This window comes from Netta rufina, assembly GCF_964035555.1.
Source record: "Netta rufina genome assembly, chromosome: 10".
In the NCBI taxonomy this organism is placed as follows: domain Eukaryota; kingdom Metazoa; phylum Chordata; class Aves; order Anseriformes; family Anatidae; genus Netta; species Netta rufina.
In genome coordinates, this window is record NC_140133.1 from 3879764 (window position 1) to 3893336 (window position 13573).

The 13573-nt window shown below is 51.0% G+C and overlaps 1 protein-coding gene across 2 annotated transcripts in view; it reads left to right on the plus strand.

The window, feature by feature from the left end:
- The first annotated feature begins 8615 nt into the window (after positions 1 to 8615).
- Positions 8616 to 13573, plus strand: part of PHF2 (PHD finger protein 2) — a 96813-nt gene continuing 91855 nt past the window's right edge. The window contains exon 1 of one of the 2 annotated variants that reach the window (XM_084293038.1): positions 8616 to 8804. In XM_084293038.1, coding sequence (XP_084149164.1) covers positions 8707 to 8804 — 98 coding nt within the window. In that variant the 5' untranslated portion in view covers positions 8616 to 8706. The remainder of the gene's footprint in view (positions 8805 to 13573) is intronic. The other variant, XM_084293039.1, reaches the window with a different exon arrangement.

A 13573-nucleotide genomic window follows, 5' to 3' on the forward strand; every position in this document is an offset into this window, starting at 1 on the left:
GCACCCTGTGGATGCAGCATCAGGTGCCCAAGACTGGAGGGTTCATTATTTATATAGGCCAACATGGTGTACAAGAAGTGAGCCTTTTCATTTCTCAAGTGAACACTGATAGGAACAACGATGATGGCTGCCAGACCTCCCAACTTACGTGCAGCCAGGACATCACTACCCATCCCCAAGGCGAGAGCCACACGGGGGTTATCAGCCACTGGGGTCCTGCAGCAGGGTGCTGGGGACTGTGCTGAGCTGACCAGACGTGGCTCTGAGGCCAGCTCTGTGCCCTGGCTCCAGGTATGGAGCCCATCTCACAGCTCCCATTGCCCAAGCACAAGGAGGGGGCTGGGCCATAGGTGCAGGGAGAGCCCAGCGTTGAGTTACAGAAGGGCAGTCAGAGAGATGTGAGCTGAAGTGACCTGGTAGAGCACTGGTGGGCGAGCAGCGTGCTGGGGAAGAGCCAGAACCAGCTAATTTCTTCTGCTCGTGGCCGTGCTGTGGCAGGAGGTGGCTGTGTCATGGCTGAGGTGCTGCGAACAGGCCTTGGACAGCAGCCACCAGGCAGACCCAGGGCCTTCTGGTGGGAACAGCCAGCCGGTGGGGTGTCAAGAAGGGCCAGTGCAACCCTCACAGCCATTTCAGTGGTATTTTGCACCTATAGTTGTGACTACTACAAGTAGAATAATAGCCCCTGCCCTCCTGCATGTGCAGCAAGTTTTGCTCCGCTCCCTCCAGGCTCTCCGCAGGCCCTGGAGGCCTCGTTGTGACCCATTTTTGCCTCCTTACAGGAGGTGAGCTGTGGAGCTAAAGCTGGATCGGATCAATGCAGCAGTACACGGCCAAGTGCAGAAAGTGCAACAGCCCGAAGGGAAGTCAGGCAGGGGGGAAGGAGAGCTTTTGTAGCACAGCCTTGCCTTGTGCCATAGGACGTCCCTTTCTCTCAGCCCACCTGCAGCCTAGAGACGAGGTAAAAGGAAGGGCAATGTACTAAGCAATTAAGCAGACCTCATTATCACCATGGCAGGCCTGTGAGAGGAGAAGCATGGGCTGGGTTCCCCCAGGTGAGCCTGGTCTGCAATCACCAGGCATGGATGGCCTCCTTCCTTCAGGGACCAGGCTGTGTGCTGAGGTTGGCAGGGGGTGAGCATTTAATATGCAAGTGAGGGATGTCAGTGCCAGGAGGGATTTGGTTGATCAGGCAGGAGAAGGTGCAGTTTTGAATGTTTTTTGGGGTTGTAATGAATTGTTGGTTTGGTGTTTAAGCCTAGGTGTGCTTTGTGGTGAAGGGTGGGCCTGGTTCCTGGCTGTAGTCACATCTGTCCTCACGTAGCTACGCAGATGAATTTGACAATATAAACAAAAAACATGAGGGAATGAGTTTGACAATATAAAGGAAAAAAACAAAAACAAAAAACAAAAAACAAAAACAAAAACAAAAAAAAAAAAAACACGAGGGAACCCTGAAAATATAAAGTAAAAGTTGGGGTAGGTGCTACAGAGTAGCAGGAGTGCTGCAGATTCCTGTTGCCTATCAGCTTGTTTCAGTTTCGTAGTGGTGCAGTTACAGCACTTGTGACAGTGTAGTGCCCTGTAGTGTGCCTCCTGATCAGGATACATCCACCTTTCTGGATGAAACAGCCTCAAGTGACCCTTGTAAGCACAAGTAAGAAATTACAAAATAAAATGCAGGAGAAGCATCAAGTCTTCATTGCAACTTCCCCCTTGGACTCTGATATCGTAATGGATGGAGGCAGAAGGCAGCTCTCAGCACAGCAGCATGCTTTGGGTGAAAATAACAAAATACGAGTACAACTGCCAAGTTATGAAATCTTGTTTGCAAATGGTTTAAATGTTTATAAAAACATTTTGCATGAGGCTCCTCAGTGGCCACATTACTCGAGTAACCCTGGCTGAAATCACTTTTACAAAGCACTTCTGGAAGCCGCAGCCTGGCCCTGCAGCCTTCGTGTGCTGGGCAGAGCTGCAGCTGGGTGAAGGAGGTCGCTGCTGGCCCTGAGGAGTTTCTGCTGCCCCTGAGGGTGACCTGGGGGTGAGGTGGGGCATTATCCCTCCAGAATGTGGCTTTTCCCAGACGAGTTGGCAACCAAGTACTGATTTCTAGAGATTGCAACTGAACCTCTTCTGATGGTTTTTCTGCTTGGTGCGCCTCAGACCTCAACTCTTGCTGGTGACTCCTGCAGTCCTCTGGTGACAGTGACAAGCAGTCCGTCCATGCAGCCCATTGCTCCAAGAACCAACCATAAGAGCAACAAAGGATTAAAAATATTATTAATAATAAAAAAATAAAAACATATTTTTCCCTTTCTTTTTGTATTTTCATTCTTATTTGCATCAGTGGCTGTGGACTCTGCTCTGACTTCAGCTTTGTGTCTGCACTGATGTATTTGGGCTGCTTTTCCTGGGGGCTCGTGGATGCTTTGGGTGCTTTGATGTACTAAGCACTGGGTGAAGCGAGGCCTTTTCAGGGAGGGAGCGGGACAGATTGCTGCTGCTTTCATCCAGCAGATGAGTCGTGAGGGAAGCCTACTGGCTGGTGCTGTAGGTGGCAACTCTGACTCCTCTTCAGCAGCTCCTGCTGCCTGTGGGAATGTTGCTGCCCTGCTCGTGGTGTGCCAGCTGAATCACACTTGTAGCTGAGATTATGACGATTTGCCAGGGGAGGTATTGTAAATCCAGACTGGCAAATACAGCTGCTCCGTACTGCCTGTATAAATTGGCTGTTTCCTTAGAGAGTAGAAACCCAATTTAACCAGGACATATGAAAGAGGCAATGACTGCGGGGCGCATGGAAGAGGGGAGGGATGTGCAGGAGTACCAAGCCTCAGGCTTTTGTTTGTGAGCGCAAACGAGTGCCTGAGCTCCCACTGCTTTGCTCACCCGCGGTGCCTGCAGAGGGCTGCCGAGCACAACCGTGCTGGGCCGTGCCTGCCTCCCGCACCGCAGCCTCCGCCACAATGCTTCCTGAGCACTAGGGGCCTTCCAGGGTGTGTGGAACTTGGACACTGGGCAAAATGTGACCACAGCCCAGCGAACATGCTGGGAGATGTGTTGCCCAGCTCACAGACTGTGGCCCAGGAGCAGCTGGCTCGAAGTGGAGTGGACGTGCGGTCCTCGCAGTGAGGCTCTGCAAGCTGCAGGCCCCTCAGCTGCGAGGTGTGTGGAGGTTTGGCTTCTCCTCTGGCTCACGCCAGCACAGCTTCCCACTTGTCCAGGCGAGGAGCTGGGTTGCTGCTTGGGTTTGCTGTCCTGTCTGTGAGGAGCCAGGCTGCTTCTCAGGCCGTGTGTGAGGGGTTACGGAGCAAAGGCTGGAGCAGGAGGGTGGGCGGTGAAGCCCCTGCGCTGGGGCCTCCCAGCCCAACCCCTTCACCAGCCGCCTGTCTCACTTACACAAGTGTTTCTGATGAGTTAAAGCAGGTCGACATAACACTACATGACTGGGTGCTTTGCATGTTGGAGGATGTGGCCTGTGGGAATTGGCGAAGTCCACAACCAATGATGGAGAGGTGGTAGGTTGACCCGGGAGGCTGCTCTGAGACTCAGCCCTCACTTACTGTCCTCCCCTTGCTCTTGCCACAGCCCAAGCGGGGATGGTGTGCTTCTTTGATGTTTATTTTAATTTTTCGTATTTAAGCTATCCTCCTGAAAATTAAGTTTGATGAGGTATTGCACATGTAATGTGTGTGGTGAGAGAAAAGGCATAGCTGGTGTGATGCTTCTTGCCACCTGGGCTCTAAACGTGAGGACTATGTTTAATGGAAGTATTTATATTGCTGAATTAAATGTTTGCTTCTGTCACTGAGCTCAGTAAAATGTGACAGCCATTCCACTACTTTACGCCCTGCTGTAAAACACAGACAATAAACACCTCAAAAATATTTCTGTACCCAATGTTCATTAAATTGCAGGAGGCTTTGGCTAATAAATGTATATACTTCAACAAGCACATCTGCCAGCGCACCTGAAAGGCTGCAGGACGTGGTCAGGGTGATGCTGCAAGGCAGATGGTTGCTCTTCGATCCCACTGCCCTCTCTGGGGCTCCCCACGCTGCAGCAGTGGCACAGGAATACCAGGAAGGGTGGGGGGTGGGGGGTGGGAGGGAGGACTACTGGTGATTTTCTGAGTTATTAGAATCTTTTCCTCCAAACAATGCATTGGAAATCTTAAAACCTTGTACAAAAAAAGCTGGTAAGTTTTTATTGACATCTGAGATGGTGGTCAAAGTTCAGGTTTTATGAATCCTGCAGATTCTGGTAAGCCATGCTGAAGACACAGTTTTATTGTCAGTACAATGCTGATGCCCAATGAAGTAGCTTCCTTGTGTCAAGGTTCGGTGTAACATGAGCTTGTGTGCTGAAATAGGAGGCAAAGGAAAAGTGAGTCGAAAGGTACATGTATGGACTGATAATGCAATTTACGTTAACTGTTATGAATACGAAATAAATTCTTTAACTAGATCTTTAAGCTAATTTGCTACATGAAAGGCCCTTTTAACCTAGTCTCCTATTACAATTTCAATGATTTTTAAATTACAGATGCTGTTTACATTCTTGACTGCCTTGCTTCAAACGGCATATCTCATTATTCCCCCTGGTTTGGAATTTGGGTTTACTTGGGTGTTTTATTACAGCATTTGAACTGCTGCCTCTGTGTATTTACTGTAAAGTTCCCCGCAGGACAGCCCTGGCACTTTGTGTGCTGCATGACCGCTTGTGTCCATGCTAGACCTGCAGGTTGGGTCCCACTGTTATCTCACTTGGCCTCCACTTCTGCCCGTGGCAGGGCTGAACAATCACAGGAGACAGTGTGTGTAAGTTCTCTGTTCAGGTTCTTAACTCAGCTGTATGTTTTTAGAAGTTTCTTAGTGTTTCTTGAGATCTAACCAATTAATGTAATAAGGAGATCTGGTATCAGATGAGGAAAACTGGAAGGGACGTACACTGTCACCAACTAGCTCCTCTCTTGCTGAAGCTCAGTGATCCCTGTTGTTTCAAGGTTGGTTTCATAGATATCTTCTTCGTAAACATTTACTTAATGAGCAGATATAGTTGAAGGGGAAAAAAGTTAATGTGGTTTTCTTCTTTACACTAGCAGTGAAATAACTCCAGGGACAATATGTCGAAAGCTACAGAGAAGGACCTTGTATGTACCACTGTAGAGGAAATCTGTAGGAAGTACAAAATGATAATGAGGAAAAACTGGAAAGCTCAAAAAATGGTAATGGTAATAAAGAACTTCCCTCTGTGCTGGTGATCAAGTCAGAGCCTTTTCTGTGTGCCTTACCAGGCCAGGGACCTGAGAGCTGAGTATTGTGAGTGTTTACTGGTTGTAATCAAAGAGCAGATGGAGGCTCCTCAGAAGTGCCCGGGTAATTCAGAATGTCACAGCTGGTGAGCCTTGTGCTCCAGGATCACCTGAATACTCCAGAAAAATCTCATCCCCTTCCAGAAGCTCAAAGATGGCAGCAGATCTCTGTGCGTGGTAGCCCCACGGCTCCTAGCGCTGTGTGAGCTCGGCCTACAGCTAGGCTGCTGTGAGCATCCTGTCCGCAGAGTCCGCTGTCACCATGCGGGTGTTTTCCAGGCAGCTCTTTGGGCTTATGCTGCTGGGTAGTTGTTGCTGTTGTTGTTTTCCTACCATTTTAAAAATATTTATTAAAAACTTGCTTCAGAATTTCGAACATGTTAACTCAGTGATCAAATTATGTTAGGTTAAGGCATCTCAGCATCACTCCACAACTCGCTCCTCCCTGCATGAGACCAGCCAAGCACCGTCCTTGCACAGCTACTGGGTCTACAGAAAAACTCAGAACAACGGGACAACCTTACCAATTAGTTTCTTTATATGCTAATCCCTGGCAAAATGAATTGTACAACGTCTGAGTTGCCAGAACAGAGCATCCGACTCCCCTAACTTGTTTCCATGCAGTTTTGGCAGTGTCAGCTCCAGCAGCCTCTGGCACGCCGTCAGACAACCACACCAACTTCACACAAACACTTGTGCTGGTGGCGCCGCTCTGCTGCTGGAGCGGAGAGCAGCAAGGGACAGTGGAGCAGCCTCACACTGCTCAGACCGTGTCTGTGGAGCAGCGTCTGGCTACACTCTTGTGCAGCCCAGCCACCCTTTGTTGTGGCCACCAAAATCCCCGCAGTTTTAGGAGGGTTTCTTTCCCCAGTGGCTGTAGTGGAGACGTGCTGATGCTAGAATCTCAGGCGGTACTTTGGAAATAGGACTGCTTTCATGGAGATGCTTGTGGAACTTGAAGAAAGGCAACGAGGATATGATTTTTCACAGAACATATGGGTTTGGTAGCTCATAAAGCAGGAACAAGGCACTCCAGGTTGCAGTTGCATGCCTTTCTAGTGTGCGGAGGCAAGAAAACAATTTTTGCTTGACTGTCCCATAATACTAAAGGTTATCAAAATCAACAGAAGTTCTACCTAAACCTTTCCTGCAAAACTGAGAGGTTCTGATGGATGTGGTTGGCATGTTCAGGTGGTGAAGAGGGGATCCTATAAAAGCCCGCGTAGCTCTTGTGATGTTTTTCTGGGCCTTGTCTCCTCATCCTGTGTAACTCCCTAGACTCGCTCTTCTTTTTTGGTTGAAACCCCAAGCAATTAAAATCATGATAAATCAATTCAAAGTTAAAAGGGGTCTGATTTTTAGAGGACAAGATCCTTATACCACTCGGCATAATGAGGAAAATAGGCCCCTTTGTGTGCCTCAAAATGTCGTTCAAAACAACTGAGTCATGATGTAAAATGTAGGCCTATAAACTTAGCCCTGCGTTACCACACCTTGAGCTGTGCTAGAAATTCGGTTTCACTTGTAAACATTCATGGTAGACCCAGGAATGTAATTTCTGACACTAGTTCAATGTAGCTCTGCATGAACACTGACTGAAAGTCATTGCTGTGGCATGTAAATTTGATGGGCAAGGCAAGTAATTTTGACGGTGTCTCTTCAATTGGCCTAGACAGGTTCTGCCTGTGCCGACAATGGCCTTATCTCTGCAAGGGGAAAAAAAAAAAAAAAAAAAAAAAAAGAGCTCAAGTTATTTGGGCCCTTGAATTCCCCTTGTCTACTACAGGTGATTTCTGATGATTTTTGCAGACTGCTGAAAAAACAGAAAGGTGTCCATTTTTTATTTTATTTTTTATCTATTAACAAATAGATATATCCCCCCGTCCCTCAAATGAGATGGATTCAAGACACCAAATCAATTGTAACTGGCAATCACAGGTCAGGTGGGACTCTTTGTGACTATTTTATGAAGTTTTCGCACATCTATGAGAAGTGTGCCAGTGGCTATCAAACACACTCAGGGCGTACATCCCAGCAAACATCCCAAAGTGTGACTATTTTAACCACCCCAACAGCTGTTTGGAGCCTAGGTGTTGGGGGAAATTGAGGTCCTGCATTCTCAATCTGGGTTCAAATTTTGCCTTTGCCCCCCTGTTTACTGCTCTCTGTCCATGAGGCAGCTGGTTTCTGTGGGCAGTTGTAGTCTGGGGCTATGCAGGGGTGTCCAAGGGGCACCTCAGAGCACGGAGCCCATACCTGCCAGCTTTGGGTCGGTGCTTTGCAGGCACGGGGTGTTTATTTTCACCTCTGCTGTAGCAGCCCTGCTTGCTCCGTGGCTAGTGGTGACCGGACCAGCACACGCAGAGGCAGGTACCTTCACACGCACTGCAATAACTCCAAACAACTAGCAGACCATTTATATATATTTTTTCTTTTTTTAATATAAATCAACACACGTGCAGCTTGTGCCCAGAGGCCCCTAACCACCCCCAGGGCACTACCCAGCGGGGTGTCCTGTCAGCCGAGGGGGCAGCACGGCGGCTGCGAACCGCTTGGAAGCGCGGATGCTCCGCACCTGGCCGCGGAGCGAGAGCTGCCCTTGGGCGGGGGCGTCCGAGCCCGGCTGCAGGACGGGGGGCACCGGGGGGGTGCTGGGGGGCACCGGGCGGGGGGGTCTCTCCGTCCTGCCCCCATCCCTGGGCACCCCCCGCCGTTCCCGGGCCACTTTAGAAAGTCCCTCCCGGGGCACCGCACCGGGGATTGCCCCAGGCACAAGGCGACCCCCCTCGGGCCCCGGGAGCCCCCCGAACTCACCCGGCGCGGAGCGGAGCGGAGCGGAGCTGCCGCCTGGCCTCGCCTCGCCTCGCCTCGCCTCCCCCGCCGCCGCCCGCCCCAGCCCCAGCAGAGGAAATATTGCAATGTTGCAAGCTGACGTAAGGACATTACAAGGAAAGGGCTACATTTCGGAGTGTTTATGAAAAGCCTCGGTACTGTACTGTCACCAGGGGGCATGCAATATAATGCATTTCGCCAAACATTTTGAATAATAATCATTTAACAACAACAACAACAAAAAAGCCCCAGTCCGGTCGGTCGGCGCTCGCGGAGCCGGAGGAACCATGCAGCCAAACTTTGCGAAGCCCTTTATTATTTTTCTGACATTGCTCGCTCGCCCTTGAGGAGCCGTAATTGCATTATCTGATTTTTCCCCCCCCCCCCTTCTTTTCTTCCCCCTTCCCCCCCCCCCCCCCCTCCCCGCTCCGTCTCTCGACATTGCAAATTTGCTGGCATTTTGGAAGGAGAAGCAGCAAAAGCTACCTAGCGGCAGGAGCCGCAGCGAGCCCCGCTCGCTTGTCTGGGAGTCCAGCGTTGTTTTGAAGGGAGCTAACATGGCGACGGTGCCCGTCTATTGCATCTGTAGGCTGCCCTACGACGTAACCCGCTTCATGATTGAATGCGATGCCTGCAAGGACTGGTTTCACGGCAGGTAACACAAAGAGATCGGGCCTTTTCCCCCCTTTCGCCGCGATCCCCCCCTCTCGCTCGGTGCCTTTCGCCTCCTTTTCTCTCTCCAGGGCAGAGCGAGGGAGACGGTGCCGTTGGAGCCGCTGCCGTGTGCAGTTTTCCAACAGGCCTTTTTGGAGAGGAGGAGGAGGAGCCACTCTGCCCCCGTCTCTCTCTCTCCCTCTGTTGTATTTTTTTTTTGTTTTGTTTTGTAAATTTCGCTCAATTCTCCTCACAAAGCCCCCCCCCCCCCCCCCCCCCTTTCTCCCCGGGGCTCCGGTGTCACTGGGGTGGGGGGGCTATTGTGCTTTCCCCGGGGCGGGCAGCCGCCGAGCGGGGGCCGCGCTCGCCCCGCCGCGGGGGCCGCTGCTGCGGGGCCCGGAGCTCAGCGGGGCCCCGCGGCTCCCCCCGGCCGCCCGCGGGAGCGGCTCGGCGGCGGCGGCGCGTCCCGGGGCTCGGCCGCCCTGACAGCGGGCTCGGCCGCACGGAGCCCAGGGCCCCCGCGCGGGGTTTCTCTCTTTTTATTTATTTATCTATTTATTTATTAAATTTATTTATTTATTTTTAAATTTATTTTATTGTTTCTCTCTCTCCTCGCCACCCCGCGGCACCCACCGGGTGTTTCTGACAGGGCTGCTGCCATCGCCGCGCCGGCCTCTCGCCTTAACCCTTGGCGGGGCGAGCCGGGCGGCGGCGGGGCAGGGCGAGGGCTGAGGAAAGGGAGGCGTGTGTGTGTGTGTGCGCGTATGTGTGTGTGTATTATGTGTATAAATGTGTGTGTGTATTATGTGTATATATGTGTGTGTGTGTGTCTGTGTGTGTGTGTGTGCACGGGGGGGACGCGGCGCCGCCGCCGCTGAGGGCCGGGCTCCACACGCGCCCTGGCGGAGGGGAAGCGCGGCCACGCTGGCTCCGCCGCGCCGAGGGGGGAAGCCCCTCCGCAACCGGGGAGCGACGGCCCCGAGGCGGGGCGCGGCCGGGCGGGGAAGACCCCGGCGGCACAGAGCCCGCCCCTCGGCCGGGCAGGGCCGGGCAGGGCCGGGCAGGGCGCCCCCGCCTCGGCGGGGACGAGCAGGGTCCCCCCGGTCCCCCCTCCCCCGGTCGTTCCCCCCCCCGGTCCCTCCGCCGCCGTGTGGCGCCGAGCCCCGGCGGCCCCCGGACAATGGGCGCCCGCCTGTGACCGGCCCCGGCCGCCCCACCGGCCGCCGCCGAGGGCTGCAGCCCCTCCGAGGGGGCTCGTTTGGGGCGGACAAAGGCGGGCTGGGGCTCTCGCCCCGGCTCTCCCCTGAAGCATTGTCATGGAAAGCAGGCGCAGGCGGGCTTTTGTGCGGGAGACAATGGCAGAGCGAGCGCGCGCGAGTTAACGCCGCGAAACTGAACTTCGGGAGCGTTTCGCTTTTTTCTTTCTTTCCTTTTTTTTTTTTTTTTTTTTTTTTAATTTTTATTCTCTTTTCCTTCCGCTCTGAGAGCAATGGGGAAGTCGGCAGAGGGGCTGAGGAGCCGGGTGGCGGGGCGGGGAGAGACAGAGTCACGGTCAAAATTAAAATGCAGCCTGTCACAGGGCGAGCGCTGGGCGCGGGTGGTGGCCGGTGAGGTGAAGTGGTGTTAAATTAGAGGTGTTGGGTACGTGCCTGGGGCAGGGGGCACTGACCGCGGTCACGGGCAGCCGAGCAGGCCCCGTGTCAAGTGCGGCGTCCTGGGAACTGGCCCCGTGCGCAGAGGAGCTGGTAAAGAAACCTAGCGGTGGCCCTCGGGATGGTGTGCCACCAGTGGGTTAAAAAGCTGTTTGTAAACGTGAAGTGAAATAGGGAAATGTGCAGTTCCATGCCCGTGTTGGCAGTGGGGTGCTCTGCGTTTGTGGTTCTGGACATCAGGCTCGAACAACGCGCGCCGGCCTGCGCTAACACTGAGGTACAGGTGGAACTGACTGAGAGGCTGAAGAGAAACTTCAGTAGGTGTGTGCTTGAGACTCGGGACACTAAAGTACTTGATAAAAATGAAGACTTTCACACTTCATGGATTCCTGAAAAACCTAAGCAAGACAAGGAGTTAAGCTGCCTCAATACAGTGGGTAATGTTGATTAAAACTGATGAAAAGCGATCAGCTGTAACTGAGCAAGACGATGATCGTTCTGTGAGCAGCTTGGTGACCATCTTCCACATGCACAAGGAAAGGTGGTTCATTTATAAAGGGAGAGTGGGGTCGTAAATCCATCACACTGCCTTAAAAACAGGGTGCGTATGCTTTTTGCTTAGCCACAAGGTAGCATCCAGAGATGTATTTTAATGTAAACAAAACTGAGAAGGAGGAGACTTCTGTTTGAGGGGAAACCTCATGGTTGTATTGGAGAAGTATGTTGACTGATGAAGTAGGAAACCCCTTGTATATGTGCCTATTTGATTTGCTTGGTATTACATGAACAAATTCAACAATGAAAAATGTAAATCAGGATTTAGTCATGTAGAATTGTCCTGTCTGTCTCCTAGTCTCACAAAGCACTGACAGTGTTAATGTTTATGTGGATACTCTACTGCAACCAAAAATAAGCAAGTGTGCAAAGCTGCACAAGGAGGCTTGCCCAACTTTTTAATTCTGTAATCATGCTTGTCTCTTTAACATGGCACACAGTGTGCAATTCAGAAAACAAATGTCATTCCTATTTTGGTTTTGTGGAAAAAGATAAGGTGTTTTCCTGCTTCCTTTCTGGCCCTAGTTTCCAAATATTTAAAGAAATATTTTTCAGTTTCAGTTACACAGCAGTCACTGTCTCCCTGCAATCTAATGGTGGGTAGCATCTCTGTGGCAACTTCAGTGGTTTTGAGGGTAAATTAGAAGTACTAAATGTGAGTTAAACTTGTTTAATGCAATTAGAAACTTGTTTAATGCAATTAGAAGTTGGAAACAGGGAGATGGAACCACCACCACGTGACGGATGAGCGCTTTCCAGACCACCACAGTGTACTCAGCAGTTTGCTGATGTGCCGTTTACTACAGTTTGGAAATCACTGCTCTGTGATGTTTCCTCAAACAAGTGCCAGAGGGAGGGAGCCAGGGTTCTCAGGGGCTTTCAGATTTCACTCATCAGGGAAATTTTTATTAGTGAGGATTTCTCTTGTGAAGCAGTGTTTGATCTTTAGAATTCATTCCTTAACTCTGAGAAGCTTCTACGTGGTTGCTCATTGTCATATCTAAACTTTTGTGTGGCAGGGGAAGGCTGTACCTCAGAGCACTCCTCTGTTTCCTGGCTGCCTGTCATCATTCTGGTTTGGGCCTGTACGTAGTGAAGTTACTGCGTTAGAATACACTGCTGAATTGATATAGATGGCTGATAGGTTTCCTGTGAGAGACAAAGTTTAGGCATCCCTGTTAATTCTGTGCATCAGTCGTCACTGGTAATCTTGCCCATGTGGTGGTGTTGATCTATAAAGAGAAAGAGGAAAGACTTTTTCATCATTGGCTCCGTTCCTTTCCTGTGAATGCCTTCAGAGGCCCTTTGTTATGACTCCATATGTTACCCATCATCAGAGACCCTTAGATGCTGTTTATGAAGTGGATTGAACGAAGGAGCCACTGGTATGTTCACAGAGTGCTGTTTGTGACTTCTCATTAGATTGAGTTTCAATCGTTTCTGTGCTTTCTATGTGCCTGAGCAGCTTGAGACGAGCAGCTCCAAGCTCCGGCTAGAATGGAGATGATCTTATAGGCAAAAGGAAAAAAAATCCCACAGCAGACAGCAGGGTTGTCAGACTCCTCCGCTCACGAAGACTGTACATTCTTTGCCAAAGAAATGCATGGAGTTGGGACACTTTGAAATACTTACTCTTGGATTCCCAAGGAATCACGCTTGTCCCTGCTGTTACTTTTCCTCCCCTGTGGTTAGTTAAGCTGGCAGAACGTTTCTGTAGCACAGCACTCACGGGTTTTCCTGTTGCAGTGGTCATGGACTTGTCATCCTCTGTGAGAATGATGAGTGGAAATCTACTGAAGACATCACTTAGGTCAAGCGCAGTCTTATGGCCTGTATTTACAGGATTACAGTGGTCTCCAGTGACTCTAATCGCTGAGTCTGCACAGTCCATTCTCACTAGGGATATTGCTGGGGACTACCTGAAAGTCTCGAATAAGGTGTTGGACTCAAATGGGCGGATAAACCATTCAAGACTCAGACTTGTCTTTGTGGAGCTGACCATACACTAGCTTCAGTAATCCCAGCTCCTGTGTTTGCTGTCCTCTGCATCCTCCTGCTATGACCTCCAAAGTGTTGTCTGGTATCTCCTGAAATACCCCTGAAAATTGGATGGCAGCTGTGGCTTTCATAGTGCACAGAACCCACCTCTGACCAGGCAACTCAGCATAACTTCAGCGTGCAAGCTCTTTTCCCCATATTTGGCACAGGATAAAACTTGTATAGTGCAGATATTACACATGATTTTGTGTGGTCATTTGGTGCTATATGTGATGTATGCCATCTGATGTGGATGTTTGGTCTAGTGAAATCCCTACACCCCAATTGCTTCTAATCCTTTGCTTTCTTGTAAACGGCCAGCCTGGGTGCTCCACGCTTTCCTAGCTCCTGCATCTTTGCCATAATGCACGTATGTTACGGCCCCACTTCCTGGGTTCCCTGCCTGGTGAGGAGTGCCAGGAGTCATCCTGCGTGTTATCCAGCAGCAGGACCGTGGGTACGAGCAACAGCGGAGTGTCAGAGGTTCCCCCAGCTGTAAAGCTGGTGTGGGAGGTGGCTCTTTGGG